The sequence below is a fragment of the Plodia interpunctella genome, chromosome 12 (assembly GCF_027563975.2).
Source record: "Plodia interpunctella isolate USDA-ARS_2022_Savannah chromosome 12, ilPloInte3.2, whole genome shotgun sequence".
Lineage (NCBI taxonomy): Eukaryota > Metazoa > Arthropoda > Insecta > Lepidoptera > Pyralidae > Plodia > Plodia interpunctella.
The window spans coordinates 10,166,691-10,185,163 of record NC_071305.1 but is presented as its reverse complement, the minus strand read 5'-3'; the positions used below and the strand labels follow the sequence as shown (position 1 = coordinate 10,185,163).

The 18,473-nt window shown below is 34.1% G+C and overlaps 1 protein-coding gene across 8 annotated transcripts in view; it reads left to right on the top strand.

Annotated features, from left to right (window-relative positions):
• The window catches only part of DAAM (Dishevelled Associated Activator of Morphogenesis), an 81,952-nt gene that overhangs the window by 14,826 nt on the left and 48,653 nt on the right, over window positions 1–18,473 (top strand). For 2 of the 8 annotated variants that reach the window (XM_053752462.2, XM_053752461.2), the window contains exon 1: window positions 14,542–14,723. The exons of 1 other annotated variant lie outside the window; for it this stretch is intronic. Coding sequence is in view for 1 of the 7 variants with exons in the window: in XM_053752468.2 (XP_053608443.1) it covers window positions 15,132–15,134 (3 nt within the window). In the remaining 6 variants the exon portion in view is untranslated. Of the gene's footprint in view, window positions 1–14,537; window positions 14,724–14,750; window positions 14,770–14,945; window positions 15,135–18,473 lie in introns of those variants that run through there. 5 more of the 8 variants (XM_053752468.2, XM_053752463.2, XM_053752466.2 and 2 more) reach the window with 4 other exon arrangements.

Sequence of the window (18,473 nt, the reverse complement as noted above, 5' to 3'; positions counted from 1 at the left end):
GTTTTGAGCACCATCACTGGCCAATTACTATGCCTGAGCCTATGCAGCGTGTAATTATCGATATTAGCCGCTTTCCGCGGAGCTGAAGTGGCGCCTGCTAAATGGTTTTATGCGCATATTGGATTAACGAGTATGATTAAATGCAAATAAACGCATAAGTATGTAAAAGTCTTAGCATATATTTGGATCAAATTTTCGGGAAGCTAATAGGCTCTATTCTACATGTTGTCAGCTTGACTGTAAACCAATACAAAGGCATGATCCTGTCCTCATCTTAGTGTTTCTTACCTCCCTTTATGTCTTTGTCGCCGATAGAACGTTTTCCTGCTTATATTGTGTCTTTTAGAACTTTCATGTTATTAGTACTCTGGTCTCCCAAAATCATAACTATCTATAGTTATATATTTGGGCTCCGATGCTCAGCAGCTGAGGAGCATCTGGGAATACGCTCACATGAGAGAGTCTCCTCAATATATTTAATTAGCGGCCCGTCCCGGCTTCGCTCGTGTAAAAACATAAAAAATTACCCCTAAACCTTCCTCAAGAATCTTTCTATCTTATGGTGAAACCGCAAAACCCGTGCAGTAGGTTTTGAGTTCATTGCGAACAGACAGCATAGCATAGATAGGCAGACGCGACAGAGGACTTTGTTGTATAGTGCTAGCAAGGATGAGAAAGAATGTAAATATACCATTAAAAATTCATAACAATTATGCGCCCGCCGCCTACTTGTGGCTAGTTCATGTTCAAATTGTGACTGATTTAAATACTGAATTATATATACGTTAGATACCTATAGGAGCTGCATTGCGTTTAGCTAATAAATAAGCAATTAGCCGGTGCATTGATTAGAGTGATTTAATTCTCACGTTCTGTCACCGCTTGTAGAAGGGTTTATGGACAAAATTGGTCTAATTTTGTCACGTTTCTTCTCGTCGCTATGCTTTGAAGAAATGATCTGGAATCATTCCGGGGTGCACCATCATGTCATGCTTATCATAATAATAATGCTTTGTCATCGAAACTAAACGTGTGTGCAAAATTTCAGCTCAATAGGATGAAGATATCTACTATAAAATTGCTACATTAAAAAGTTACGATATATTTTTTGTATTAATTTCTATTAGATACTGGGACTAATAGACCATAAAATCGAGTGTAGTTATTATGTAAAATGTCTAAAATATGCGCGGTTAAAGTTATAATAAACTACTGACATAATTACAGTACAGGTAGTTACGGCACGGGTTAGATAATCGCGGTGTGGATAACTATACTTTCTTATCAGGTTCACTGATAATTGGAAAAACTACTGTCAGCAAATCACGTCGATCTGATACGCTGATACAGCCAGCTGCCAATGTAAACAGCTTTAAAAATGGGTAACGATACTGTGTTAATTCAATGCCTTTTTGCATAAACGAGAGGGACAACTCTTTGAATCCTAATTTATATGATTCATGATGCCAATGGTTTTATCGATTATTATTGTGTTAAGAACTACGCTTCTTTTTCCGATTTAGCAATCGAAGGGGAAATCTCATTATAATTAATTAAACTTGAAAAATGTGTAAGCAATTTACTTAAGTTTATATTATAATATATATTATAATATTTGCGTGTAATTCATGATTAAATTAATTAAGATTACATTATTTCAAAAAACTGTAATATATTTTAATGTCAGTTAATTGACTTTCTTGATGTACTAAGTTTTAGATAACTATTCTAAACGTATACCTATTGATATAAATTAAAAGAACTCAGGTGCATATGTTATAGGTAGGTATATACTTACCGTAACATATAAAAAACCATAGGCATAGTTCCTGGAGCTTTCCTGGGAAACAATGTCTTTGTCCCTCCATGTTCTCATTGCACCGGGGGAGAGCTCTCTGCTCTGCGGCGAACACAAGAGCGCACTTAGTGTGAAAGTAAGACGGTTTTGGACATGTACTAGTAAAGTGTTAGTAGCAATCGTAACCATCGTAACATTTGTACTTTCATATACAATCTACGAATAAATAAACATATATCCTTTAGTTAGTTTGAAAATTGTAATATTATTTGTGAATTATACAATTAATAATTTAGTTCAAATTATACATTTTTTTCGAAATACTATTGAAGTGGCTAGGTGTTTATTGGAAGTTATTTTAGTTACGAAACATTGACATTAACGAGAAAAGACGATAATCTTGAATCACAAAAAAAAAAAACAAACAAGAGCCAAATAAACGGGAACCTTGCACTTGAAATTGGATCGGATCTGTTCATTCATTCAGAGGTGAACTAAATATAATAGGTTGACCTTTAGATCACTGCATATTAAAGTCAAGGGTTAAAACATTATCGATTGATGAGCCGAATTATTTCAACTATCTTCTGTGACTGACTAGGTTAGCATAGACCCGCTGGTCTGCTGCAGGTATTTAAAAGTAAAACTGCGTCGACAAGCCGTAAGAGCCACACCGCACATTAGTTGATGTCCGACGACTTAATTATGAGAACACATTTCCTTTCCTCACAAAAAATTCGCATGGCGGTAATATGTCGCTTCCACTGCGCTGACATGCGAGCGAATCGCTTTCGACACACGTACCTAACGTTTGTTTTCTATTATTTCTGTATGAGGGTTCAAATTTCTGTTCCCTATAACTGGCTCGACTCTGGCTATTTTCTCTTTTCAGCCCTTCGCAACGCTGTCAGCTCATTATTTTAACTTTGCTCTGCACTAGAAATTTTGTTGGTTTTACCAAAATTTACCATTTCTTTTCTACTCAATGAAGGGGATGTGAGTAAGCACATAGTGGCAATTCAGCAGCATCATTGGACAGTTCTGGTAAGATTGAGTTGATACAGTTCTGTATCATCGTTTTTTACGATTTCAAAAATGAGGGCGCCCTTGTATATTCTATATCTTCAAAGAATAATGACAAGATAAGAGCTTGCGTGCTGTGATGTGACGCAATGCGAGCTTCTTGCTTTCCGTATCCTGTCTGTCTTGTCATGACAGACTTGTGAATAAAATTAACTTTCGATTAATCGATTGCAATCAATCGATACGATACGTAACCTCATGACATGACTTATTGTTCGATTGCCGTTTTTTCATTTATCGAGACTCGACTGGCGCCTGTTTCGGTGCAACCTAGGTATGTATATTTTTGTTGTGTAACATCATGCGTAACCGTATCGAATTTAATACTTCCTCAGCTCATTAATTGAATATTAACGCGGTTTTAATTAAATAAATTAGATAAGCTGTATCACTATCCTGGGAGGATATATATTAGGTACCTTTTTGATGTAATAAAGTAGATGGATTGAAAAAAAACGTATAGTTTCGTAAAACAGACCAAATGTTCAAAATAGATTAAACGGGAAAGTAAACCGATCGCTCCGAAGGGTTCAATAGTTTAGTTATCCTTTCCTCTTCTCCTTTTTACTTTTTAGAACCTCACAAAACACATCTGAAGAATTATATAGGAACACAAGTAAATGAATGAGAAATTATCCTCATAACACAACATACTTAAATCTTTGAGTCGTGAATACATTCATAATCATTTCCATTCCAAATTTTTTTGACTGATTAACCTTGAAATGTTTCTGAACCCAACGAAGTGGATGACAAGTGATCAGTAAGGCTTTAGATGTTAGCACCAGATTACGAGCGCCTAACTATATTTACGACGAATTATTAACTTGCTTGAACATAAACACTATTATATGTGTTTATGTTAATTAGGCTTCCGTGTATTAGGTTAGTTATTATTTGCAAAAAACAATTTATTATTTCATTGATTAAAAGATATAAGTTTTACAAATTAATTGACTAGTCTTATTTTAATAACTGAAGAAAGAAATAGCTACATCGATACATCGGTTGAAAGATTTGAGACTAATTCATGCTTTGGAATATTATAGGGGTTTTTCCCTTTATAATTCAACAAACAATTTTCTTTTTCTTCAAGGACTTTTGATTTGTTTATTTTTCTTATTTAAGTAGTACCTAGAAATGATTGTGTGTAATACAAATTATTTTAATTAAAATTAATTTGCTTCGTTTTGTAGTGAGATAGTAGTAACATTTCAAAATTATTGAAGTGATGCAACATTATTCCTTCCTAGATGTAGTGACAAGGAAAACGCGTGGTCTAAGTACCAGCGGCAGTAGTAAGTGCCTATTTACCACTCGATCGAGCTATTAATATCAAACATTTCCTCAAACAACCGCAAACAGACCGACGACGGGACCATAGAGTTGTCAATTTAAAAGATATGTCTCTGATTTAGAATCTCTGATTTAGGCTGTATCAGTTTAAATGCTGGGAACCGGTTTTACAAAGGATGTAAACATGGGTTTGGGAAAATGAAAATTTCGAATTAATTTCGACGAAATAGTCACTTTATTTCTTATAAAGACATTTTTCAAGAGCTATTCGAAATGAGGTAGACTATATTCTTTCAAGTAAGGCAAATATTGAAGATGTAGCAGAACTTAACAAGGTAAAACTGGTAGTGATCAAGAACAGTTTTCGATGTGCTTTTAAGAAGAAACTCTGGACTGTGGATGGACTGAATGATGTTATTTACTAAATTTTCATAGAAACTATAAAGAAAATTGTTACTGTAAATAAGCAAAAATAATCAAATAGAAATAGAAGAAGTTTGGCAACTACAAAAATTAATAAAACAATCAGTAAATCAATACGAAAAGGTCTGAGGAATTACAATACCACGACCACGATGTTATTATCATTGTTTTAATATTAACCGCCTCTGTCTGTTTGCCAGTCTGTGATGGAATGTCTCAGCCATTGCATTGTATTGTCACTCTAAGGTAACCGTCATCGCCACTGATCTCGTCATTACTATTGCTCAGCCTCCAATGCACGAGGAAATGTATACTGACTTGTAAGATGAATATATTGGTAGGAATATATTTCTAGAACATATTTTGTATCTTTAGTTAACCTACAGTTCATCTCACCTCCAACAAAGAAAAAAATCCAGTTTTGACAACTCTAAAGTTGTCTTTAGTGGAGGCAGACGCAACCCAAGAAGACAGATGCTACCATAAGAATTATTCTATTTATTATACTAACAAACAAAATTAAAATTATCACGTCATATTCACCAAAGTTCACTCTACTGAGAGAGAGTTAATCTATTTTTAGAGTCACGATTCAAGGAACCGTGGAAGTTGGTGGAAGTATAAGGGCAATGGGAACATGTCGTCAGAACTAAACTGACAACAGAACATCATCAGACTGGTTGACTGCTACGTCACTGCTGTGTCTTGACCTAGACTGCTTGAAATAAAGCATTCTCAATATCGCAACTCTTACAAATAATTGCAGCTCGTAGCGTAGTTATCAGCATCGCGAATATCTGCATCTTCATTGAGGAAGTGAAGAGAAGTATCATTCTTGGTTTTGCTTGTCTAGAATGACAATTTATTCTATGACTTTTATTCACTTATGTTTTTATTAAATTACTAGATGTTGGCCGGGGCTTCTCTTACGTGGGAATTTTGAGATAAAATATAGCCTATAGCAATCTTGGATCATTTCCTTTCTAATGGTGTAAGAATTTTTGAAATCGGTTCTGTACTTTCCGAGATTAACCGTCTCAAACATACAAACTCACAAACGCTACCTCTTTATAATAATAGTATACGATAAATGGTGTCAACTATTACGAACTGTTATCCCACTTCTATGGCCTGCTTATGTTACATGTCGTTAAACAGAGCTAAATATATTATCACATCGTAATGATATTACCTGTGATTTATATATTACATTGCATACACATATTACATGTCTGTGTCTGGGCAGGTTTACCAATGAACCGAGCAATACATTGCAAGGCATCAGTCTAGACTAGGTTACTCCTCGAGTTCTCACGTTTGATTGTTAAAAATGTGTTTCTAATGTTTACTACAGACATGTTAAATTGCATGAAAGAGTACTGTTCGAAATACAATGTTAATAAAAATAAGCCAGTTATGATTAGCCAACTTTGTTCCGTGCTAGTACTTTTAACTTGGATGGTATACCTATCATATGTCCTTCTCTGTAGCTCTAACTATATGAGAAATTTCAGGGTGATTGGTTTTGTAGATAAAGCGTGACGACGTATCAAAATTTAATAAAAAAATTTAAAGACAATTTTTTTTTATTACAGTGTAAATAAAGAAATTTTGAAAATTCCAAATTGAAAACGACATTCCCCTGAGAAAGTTCATTGCAAGACTTTTCCAACAAGTCCTAACACAGCTATGATTCGATGTTCCATTATGAATGAAGTTTCAGTTCATATCTTATTGTATTATTATTCTATTGTCATCAGAACTACATACAGTTGCCAATTTTCATGACGCTGCGATCCTTGGAATATGGTTAAATTAGTTACTTTAGATTCCAGTACATAGTTTCTGACATACATACAGGACCTGTCGGTTGACCTAATAAGAGCGTGTTAAAAAATAAAGTGCCAGTAGTTTGTACTCGTGCTTGCGTTTATTAACTAGACATGGATTATTCTAATCGCGTAGTTCATTAAACCGATACAATTTCAGCTCATTACCCTCAGCCTTGACGACATCAGCTCTTAACCACCAATCAACATAGTACACTGATATATGATCCCTTATTATGTAAGCAGTTAAATGTCTCGTGAATATGATTGATTAATTAAATGTACATGCTGGTTAAACTTGACTGACGGAAGTAGTTCGGAATATTTTGTTCTATTTATTAGAGATAAGATATTACTATAAAATATAAATATACTGTTTTTTATAATTCATGACCGAAATAGTAATAAGTATCTATTTTGAATCAACATCATCAAATAAAAAGTTCTATTACTAATGCCTCCGTACTTGTGATAATGATGACTGAAGAAAACAATAAAATATATCGATGATTTATCGACATTCGGCCGAATATGGCGGCAGCGCACAAAACGACACTTTCGCTCCGCATTCCGAGGTGCGTTTGAATGAAATACGATAATTCGTTACGTCACGAAACGATCTTGTTTTGAAATTAGTCGTTTTTTTAATTACGAAAAAGTAGTGTAATTTTTTACAGGGTTCACGAACCAAACCAACTTAGGGTTTTTTATTCCATGATTCGAAATTGCTTCGCCTACGAGTATTATAATATGCGAGGTATTCTGATTTTTTACATCATCTTTTTAATATTTTAATAATATATTAGGACAAATCACACAGATTGAGCTAGCCCCAAAGTAAGTTCGAGACTTGTGTTATGGGATACTAAATCAACGGTACTATATTTTATAACAAATACATATATAGATAAACATCCAAGACCCGGGACAATCAGAAAAAGATCATTTTCCATCATGACCCGACCGGGGATCGAACCTGGGACCTCTCGGTTCAGTGGCAAGAACTTTACCACTGCGCCACCGAGGTCGTCCGTCTTCATCTTGGGTTATAAGTGATAGACATGTGACGTCTACGACTACAGTCGAGCTCCATATTTTTAATTGCGTAGTAATTGGCTTATCACAACCTTTCTAATTACCTTAATCAGCATCTTGTCTGTTACTGTTTACTGATACTGTTTTTTATATGTTCCTTTAGTAAGTCATCATAAATCAACCTTATCATTTTTACTAGATCTACACTACATTTTTTTTTTTTTTTTTGTGACTTTTGTACGAGAAACATTATCTGTTCGATTATGTTATTTATTACAACTTTTTAATTATTGCAACGCACAACGCACAATTGTGTGTGTTATGTAAGAAGGGTGACGCATTTAGGCTTGACTTGCAAAACTTACGTAAGCTTATTATTGGAAATGTCCTCCTATCTAATAAATGCAAAATTTTTATGACCCTAATATATTATAGGCGATTATAGGCGATGGCGTGAAATGGTCATAATTAAATGTTATAGCTACTTATTATTCATAGAGCCGGAGAAGAAACTATTTATAGTGCTACTGCACAACGAGACTAATACTTGTAGTTCGGAAATCAACTAAAGATATTTCCTGATTAACAAAAAATATGAACTAATACTGATACGAACGAAGTATTTACAGACTGCCGATATATTATAAATATAAACGTCTAGATATCTTAATGAAATATAAATAACGATCAAGTAATTATGGGATTGTTGTGTTTATAAGTTTGAATAAGGTATGAAAATAACAACGCAAATTTGTTATATCTTATTGTGCAGATAAATTTTCGCGCATCGTAAACGAAAGTTTTTATAATGTCAGCAACAGCTGCCAAAACCTTTATTGTTGTACAGCATCCTTATTATCGTGTGAAAGTTGAGTAAATACGGGGCTGGAGATAACACAGTGTGGGACACTTCGCGGGTGTCACAATGAGATGTTGCTCATTGAAATTTCTTGATACTGGTTACAAATAAAGAACTACATTCATTTAGTCTATCATTTATTCTATCATTCATTCAAACTTCAGTAAAAAATAAAAGAAATTATCTTTACAATTCTCTTCAATTCTCAAAAACATCTTTATCTACGACGACGACAACGAGTATTTTCGTCAAGATTCATTTAACAAACTAATATATCGCCCCTGTTTGTTCATTTCACAGCCCGTTTGTGTTGAAACAATCTGTAAAGCTACTTACGATCCCCCTCAGTGGAATGCCTCAGCAGCTGTCTCCAAGTCCATCTTTATTTATCCACAGACCGAAATAGGACGCGGAACTGATGGGTTGTAAGCTGAAGCTGCGTTTTAGGCGAATTAAGATGCGTGAAAATAAGTCTTTGAAGTGGCAGGGTTACTGTCGAAAATGGGGCTATTCATATGTTGTGGGGAAATCAAATGTAAAATGAGCACATGTAAAATTATTTACAAAGATCCAAAATCAAAGTGAAATGAGTCTTGGTCACCTGAATGAAGAATAATAATAAATATGTACAAAACCTTTTAACACTAAAAGATAAGTTGAATTTAATATAGATGGCTTACAATATATGCATTAAGCTCAGGAATATCGAAACAAAAGATTTCTTTCCAAGCATTCTCCAAAAGCAAGATATTCAGAAAGCAGTTCTTGTCCCATATATATTCTTATGATACGAGTATACATTCTAGTTTTCATCGTGAAGATTAATTAGGTTTTGTGAATTTTCCAATAATCATTAATGCTTTTCTCTTCCTGTTTCGGTCGAAGACTTTCGTATTGAATAATAATAGCCGCAACATTTGAAAGACGGCGCGAATTTTCCTCAATAAACATCCTGCCTCGAACGATGGACGTGCGTCCTCGCATCACGTACGTCAACCAGGTCGGCACCCATGGGTTTCATGCCATACTGCACTGGAGTGTATCATAGCGGCCACATAAAGCGCGTGGAAGTGTTACGGAGATGACAGTTTAAACGTCTGAAATGGGTGTTTTAACTTGCAGGATCCGACATGACGATGGACACAAGGACGTATTGTCAGCCATGTTTGTATTACGTCTAGTGTAGTCGATAAAGTATAATAGTTTCACAGAGTGCACCACAGGCTCAACTAGGTAATGCATAAGTTGTTTAATGTTAGTAAAATAATAGAGGAAGTATTGTAAATAACTAAACTATAGCTAATTAACCAGTCGCCTCTATATTGTGCCATAGGTGCCATCACAATGTTGGCGTGTCGAAATCACGGTCACGCCTTTTGAGGCGGTCTGTGCTATGGTGCTGACTGCAGCTACAAAATTATGCTTTGGTCAAATGAGAGTATCAAGAATAGAATTTCGTTGAGCTCGCTCCGTATGAAGTCACTATGAATAAAGTAAGATTTTAAGAAATATATTATGAGTGAAATTCCTACTACTGCCAGTCTTTGACCTACAAACATATAATTAATATCATTCATTGTGTTTAGATAAAAATAATGGATGATTTCAACATAGAGTCATATTGTAGAATGTAAATGCATCGGACTATCATTTATTCCATCATCAATGATTTTTAAACCAGTAAATTTGAAGGTTAAACAATACAAAAGTTTGAAAATGTTTTGACCAATTAGTTGATGATTGGATCCCAAGCATCATGTTTGGAAATCAACTATTTTGCAATGCTTTGTTTCTGAACTATGCGATGGTACAATACATTTTTTTAAATCAAAATCATGCATAACTTTTTTCTAAAACTTAATGATGTTAGAAGAAATTAAAAGGGGCATCTAGTAGGGTTTCATCCATAGACGATGTGAACCACTATTACAACAAGATTACTGAGCTACTATTGATTGAACCAAGCGTGACCTGGTTGGACCATTGATACTCTATATGTATACATAAAATAAAATTATTGTACTTATTATTTTTTAATGTACGTAAATCAATATCGTGCAATGCACAGCAGAATCACTAACTTTTGCTAATATATTTGTATGTCTGGTGATTTCTTCTAAAATCTGCTCGCATCGATATTTGCTTATACAACTTTCTCCTTATATTTTGTTTAATCCTGGGTAAGCAGAATGGAAATGGAACCTCTATAGATGTTCCACGTTGTACGATTACGCGAGTGTAATGGTAAACTGTAAAGACTAACTGCTAGTATTATAATAACAAACAAAACCAAATAAAAATAAACCTACTGACCACTTGGAAACAGTGATTGTAGCTATTAAAATTAAAATAATCGGAATCGCAATCGATGCTTTCATCGAGCATGTCGTAACGAAGCGGATCGCTTCCGATATTAGCATCAGAATTAATATGTACTACTATGTACCGTACGTCGTTTTGTGTTTAGCAAGATTACTCGTTATGATAAATATCGATGATGGCTTAATCGCTATTATTAAGAGACAAGTGAAAGTGTTATAATAAAGTTTGGAATATGTATTGGCATCATCAAAACTTGATTTTAGAAAGATACATGTGAATCCAAAGATAAACAAAAAAATTACTCAGAGTAAAATTGGCTGTTACCTAAGAATACCAAGAAATCATGACTTTATTATGATCAAATTGATCATTCATTTAAAAGATTTAGGTATATTATTATATACAAGTTCCGCCGATTATAACAAACAGTACAGAAGGCCTACCACGAAACATACAAACACGTAGCACGTTAACGTCCGCAAGCTGTCTCTTTTTCCCATATCGTGTAAAAAAAGAGAGAACTATGAAGCTCCCCAGATCAGAGCAGAACAGTTTCTAGTCTTTCTCTACAAATTATAACACAAGCATTACACTTTCTTCACCGTCATCTGATTTGACTAGGATAAAACAAGAGAGAACAAAAAGTTACAATCTATTTTGCCGAGCCATTCCCTTATGTCCTGAGTTAGATTGGCTGAATGCAGATGTGCTGCATCCAGCGCCAGCCATTGTCTTGCTCTAACGAACCGGAAAGGTGCAGCGGCCCATACCGGCCCGACACCGGTCGAGCTGGCTTGATGCCGCCGTCAATTTTTTGCTCTATAGGACACTTAAAGTGTTAAATAGGAAAAGACAATACTACCACGACTTAATGTTTAGTTCCACTTTGAAGCTTGCAACACAGTTTATGTTTTCATCTTTTCTTAAAAGTAATATTTTGTATTCAATGACTTGATCTTTGAAAATAGTTAAATCTTTTCATATTTCGACATATCTACATAATTACGTTATCTAAATGTGGTACATCCTTGAAAATATTTGAATTTGAGCTACAAGAAGTCCAAATCTAGATGGAAGTTGGATTCTCAATTAAACACTACAACAACATATTGTTTGAAGACAAAACACTGTCATTTTCAATTTAATAGAAAATATGCTTTCTGCCTAACTTAACTTCTTGAATAACTTAAGAAAAATTGTGACCGCGGCACCGTGCTCTGAAATGTGTCACCCGGTATATACTAGTAACTCAAGGACCCTTATCTATTGCGCCATAAACAAAAGCATTTTCCTCCATTACCGGCCGTATACCAATAAATAACTAGATAATGCTTTAGTCTCGTAGATCTAATGTATCGGCAGGAAATAATCTAAAAGCCTTTGTCTAAAATGTCGAATAATTACTATTGGTATGATTGATTGAACCTTGTAGATTTTTGTTGTATTTATTAATTTCTTTAATTGCTCCGTCCGTGGTCGTGATCTAATTACACTAATTTGTTGTATTAACTCTATTAAATCTTTAAATCCTATGATGATTTTAAAATTATAAACTTTTATATACTTTAAATATCCTTACTTTGTTGATAATTTTTAATAAATGGTATCCCGCGTACATCTTACCTTGATATTGTTTCTTTGCTTAGCGATAACTGCAGCAAAATTAGATATATTTTACTTCATGGCTTGTCTGGTAACGTCCTACTTTATTTTACTCATAACATCAGGTATCAGTAGGTATTATATAGATAGACCATTTAACACAGCTGTACGCATTCTCTCAACAATGTTTTCTGTTTGACTATTTTACAATTGTGTTATCAGTACATCCTCAACCTCTATGTACACACTTCCAAGATTGATTGATATAGGTACCTATTGGACCAATAACTATATAAATACGCATACGGTATTAAGATGTGCCTGTTAACACATATAATCTTAATTGCATTGCGATCTCTTATAATGAAATCGTCTTATTAGTTTAAATAGATTTTCTCGCAATAACACATAATACATAACTTTCAATGTGTAATTGCTAAATATTTTAATTAATTTCTGTTACCCGACTGCGATGAAGCCAGAAAAGGAACATAATGCTTTGTTACTACTTAGACTTGTGCACCACAAATGGCTTTTCAGTCAGTGTTTTTAATTCTATCAATCAGAGAGCCAATCTCCGGTCTACAGTTTGTGGTGCAGCGAACTGCTGATTAGTTATTTTTCAATTGCGTTCCGGTATCTAGTAGATGATGTTAGTGATAAGTTTGGATATTTATCGATTTGATTGTATCTATTGAATGGACTTCAATTAATGCATTACGTGTTGTTCATGTTTAAGAATTAATAATAAGGATTTTCACTCAATGCTATATTTAAAACATCACTGTGTTTTATCACGAAATTTACCTGTCATGTTTCAAATTTCCAGGGTATTTGGACCCTGGAGATGTCAAATAGTCTCCCACTCGTTGAAATGTTCGCAACATCAGGAAAATTGTGCATTAAATCGCCGTAAACAGGAATGAATACGTACGTGATACTGTAGAAATCGCCTGATTTGCCTGTCAGAAAAATTGCTTTCAAGATACGGAGAGATTGTGTTTTAGTGGTAATAGGTATTTCTAAACCTTGTCAGCCATTATTTGAACATGTCCTTTTTTGTAAATCTACTCATCCTCCGAACCTGTTGCAGGCTCCGTTTACCGCCAGGGACAAAGGCAATTCTGGGTCACATGCCACAAATTGTACTTATCATATTTGTATCGAAACGCATCAATCACGGACAGCCCACGGTTGTCAAACGTACGAATTTATTTAAATGTGTGTGGGCGGGGCCGGCCACCAGCTCTTGTTGCCAGCTTGTTCGATAGACAATTTCATTTATTTTTATTATGTGTAGAAAGTGGAGTCCACCTGCACGAGATACGTGCGTTTCTTCGGCCTACTTAGAAGTTACTCCTGTTGCAGTTATTTTTCATTTACTTACTTTTTACTAGGAATTTAACCACGTCATTTGATAGTACGGTATGTAATATGTGACTTTATATAAATTCCTAGTTTAAATCACATCACATTCTATATCCGTGTCTACTAGGCTAGCATGTTACTAGGTGTGAAGATGGGTTTCCTGTTGTTGACGAAACCAATTTTGCTACTACTGTAATATAACTACCTGTTTTACGAGCCCGATAGGATACGAAAGCTGCTTTCAGTAAACTCACCTGGTTATAATTTCAAGGTTTATTGCAGAAAGTGTCGTCAATATGGCAATCGGAGAGAGAAATGTATCTAATTATCATCCATAATTGTGTATCACTTAAAATATTACAATTTTATTATCTCCGATTACTTTACATTTAAATGGTTGTTATAAGTAATTTAAAATCAAGGCCAAATAAGGCTATTCTTCTTCGATTTTAAAGACACCTAAGTTATACCTCGTAAAATCTATTTTTACATAGGGCACAACACAACTTTTAGGATTCATAAAACTTTTCCTGTAGTAATTTTTTTATTGGAAGAATTGTAATAAACCCAAAATATTTTTGAGCACCTTTCGTAGTCGTGATATTACTTATCTGACGTGAGAACGATATTATCAGCCATATCTTGATCAGCTGTCTTTCCCTTCGCATCCTACGTCACGTTTCGAACATCAACAATAAAAATATATTACGTTTTCTATTCCGTAGCTGCAATAGCATTTCTTTCTGCTAGTTGGAGGTCAGTAAAACATTGCCATTCAAAACGCATCCGCAAATAAAAATAGACGATCATCAAAGCGAGTACGGCACAAGTAATGATGGTTGTTTTCTACAAGCATTCGACTATTTTCTCTGACATACCGTGACATGGCTACCTACTTCAGTTGTTCGGAAATGCAGCGCTGGAACAGCGGCCAGCGCAGTCACCTGCGGCGGATCTTGCGCAGAGCACGCGTATTCCAGTCGCGAAGCCGCGCGATGTGTTCCAGTGCGCCCGGACTATATTTTTAGGCGCGAAAGTTCAGACTCTTTTCTTTTTGTGGTGTGCTGCCGGTGTTTGTGTTGTTCCTTCTCGAGGCCTTAACATCAATGTGATTATTATTATTATTTTAAACATTTTGATACATATTCATTGAGGTTGTTAAAACATTTTGACTATTAGTAAGATATATTTATTTAATCAGGTTTGCTAAATGTCAGCGCATCATCAAATGCGTTTTTTTTTTAATGTCATTAAGGAAGTTGTTGTCAGTAACTTTGTAGGTTTGCAGAGGAAGCTAACTACCCTCATGTGACCCATATCGAAATTTCGTAATAACCACATTACCACGAATTATATTCGCAAGATATGATTTCTAGTCCAGTGTTGTATCAATTAGTCTTTATTAGTTTTAACGCAGTGTCAGTATACATCGTTTTTTAGAGAAGTGATTTTGAGTATTAGTTCCAGTAATAAAAGTGCGAGAGTAGCGTTTGCTTTTGAAGCCACGGATCTGGTCATGGTAGGTTTATTATAATGTTTATGAAAATAGCGTGGTTATTTGATGGATTCTTTTTCACTACTATAGAATACTACTTTTCGTACGCAACATCATACAAAAAACGTAATTACTTATTAAAGGGACTTAGTTGCGATTCTGAAATTTCGGAACGTGTACGCAAATTAGTTTACTTACATGTATGGGTGAAATGATAGGTATATGATAAAACATGATGAATCTCTACTGTGAATGACATTTTTATCTTGACGTGACCAAACAATCATACGACACAACTATAAATAAAGCCAAAGTAAAGAAATGTAATTTTATCTGCTCAAGTATATTTTTTTTACTACCTACAAATTTTAAAAAATTGGTTTAATAAAAAATTTGACCTTTCAAGTTTAAGATAAAACATCAATTGTAATAGTTATCCGCACTAACCTTTCTACTTCGGAATCCGGTTGCGACACGCAAGTACTTATAGAACGCGAATCGAGCAAACTGTTATTTAAATGAACAATTTTGAACTGCTTTGGGCTTGATTCTTTTTTCATAAAAATTCAACAAAACTTATACGCAATATAAAAAAGACACGATTTTGAACTATGAATCTTTGAGAGCTAATGAATGAACAAGAATTTCTGGGTAAACACCTAATGTACAACATTATTATAGCAACTGATCTGATTAAGACAGATGATTTCAAAGTAGTATGTAAAGATACTCTTGGTCGATGACCTATTTATCTAAAGCATAAAAATAATTTATAATTCCCCAATGCGTGGAACTATAAAAATGTTTCATATTGTGAGCCATTTCCGGAAATAACATTAATGGCAACCACATGTTATACTTATCAGGTGTAACAAAAACATTATTAGGTGTACCCTTTAGTGTTAGTATAGTAGCTATACATAAAAAAGTGCTTTAGTTTTCAATACACAATGGCTTAATTTACGGCAACAGCGTTACCATGCACACCTACAGAGTTGCGCAAAACTATTGCTATACGCTGTTAACTTGCTCTGTTTCGTAGCGGCTAATTAGTAGGGTATAAATTATAAATCAAATGCGTTAAATGTACTTATAGGGGATGCGTACGGTTGCATATTGCATACCACAACTCATACAGACATGTACACATCTACATAAACAGGAATTGATGTTTTCATAGCAGGAAAGAAGCAAAGAATAATTTACAAATTAATTTCCATTTCAAAATAAAAAATTATAAAATGCATATTAGCATTAAAGATCTCATGTTAAAAGTAACTTTACGCACAGCTGTAACTCATAAAATGAACAGGATCTTAGCTTCAGATTTCGATAACTGAATCTTGCAATATTTTCTGTTCTACGCCAATGTTTCTAATAAATAGCCAGATCTGTTTAGTTTTGTATTCGAAATAAACAGGGGGAAGATTACAAAATGGTATCTAATTGCATTGTCAATGGGCCATAAAAGGCTACCCCTGGTTATAAAAAACAATAATAGCCGCACTTAGTTCCGCAGTCCGAGGAGTGGGTGCCATTGACTTGCCACTCCTCGACGGGTCTACAATGCTGACTCTGACGGTTAACACGAACATATGAACAATTTATGCGATATATTACTTTATCTAAATATAGTTATGTATGGAAAATGCCAGTGCAGCGTAGTGCTTCACTAGTGAGTGTGCAATAAAATAAACCACAATGGATGTATAAAGCTATAAAAACTTATATGAAGTAATACCTCTTTCTACAGATACAGTTTTTTGTAAACAGGAGTTGTATAAATTAGCTTTAAACTAATTCTTATTTTTTTATGAAATATTAAATTTTTATATTCAGTAAACATTATGCAATTTGAAATGACAATGTTACTTAGTTGAAAATAAGGAAATCTACTTTGTAAAATTTGCATAGATTCTATATTAGTGGCTTGATTAAAAATCTAATTGGAAACAAATGCAAAATAACTTGGAACATCTCGTTTTGGGCATCAATCATTTCTTATACCTATTAGGAGATTATTACACTTTATGTTGACATTCTAGGCTTAAAGACTGAGATTATTATAAGACTAGGTAATTTCGATGAAAAAATTAATTGAATTGAGAATATTATACAGACAATATGAACCCATAACACATGACAGCAGATGAAAAATTGTACACGAGAAACTGTTTTGGTGAAAGTACTTCGAAGAAGTTAGTTAATTGACGTACCGACCGTCGTAATTTGTTGACTTGTTGTGTACACAAATACCGGACGGAAACCTGATGTTTTAAATTTTGTACGTAAAATAATTGATCTACAATTTAGAGTTATAGATATTTTGGGTGAAAAGTTTTGATAATTAAAAGTAACTCTAGGCATATAATGACATAATAAATTGTAAGAATCAAAACGAAATAAAATACGTAACCGATTTCGCGGAGGCGTTAAACGTTGAAAACATCCATAGAATTTATTAGAGAAAGTGATGCTAGTAATAACTTACATTAAACTTATAAATGCTTGTCCAAATGGCATGAAATTGGTCGGGCCGGTCTCGAATCCTTTCAAGCCGTTATAGCAAGCAATATCACTCTCGTTTTCAACGGAATGTGTGAAAAAGAAAAAAGAATCACTCAACCGATTGTTAAGAGTTATGTGAAGTCAATGCACATTGCTGCGGGCGTTTTTTGTTCTATTAGTGTTTTGTAACTTTGAATAACAGGCGTTGCCGATTCTTGTTAGTTCTTCAATGATGCGTTTATGTGCGCAATGATCACGTGTGTTTAGATACCTCTTTATGTACAGGACCATAAAATATATAATACAGGACTATAAAATCTGAGGCAGTTCCCTTTATCGATAGTCGACATTATTTTCGTTTTTCAACACATACACACAAACATGAGCAGTCTTACAATCATAATTAAATAGAGATATGTTTGCTAAGAACTTACATTTGTTTTATTTCATTATGATGTATTTCCGTTTTAATTTCTATTAAGAAAATACTTTCATGTTTTTATTCCAAATAATTAATACTATGCAATCCATGATTTAAGTCCGATAATTTTTTGTTTATGTTATCAAAGTAATTACAAATTGTGCAAGAAATGGTTGCGTTAATGTAATAGTATTGTTTTGTTCATTTAATTGTCTCTTAAATAAATCTAATACTAAGTAACCCTGGCTAAATGATAAAATCTTGCTAAAGTTGATTATTTCATTAATTACTATACTATTGGGGAAAGGACCGCGGACATCCTTTCTGTGGAACCTTCGGTATCAACCTTGGCATTTCTTTTATCAGCAACAGTAAAGCAACTGCAACTGTTACTAAATGATTTATGTACCAAATATCTACCAAATCATAGAATA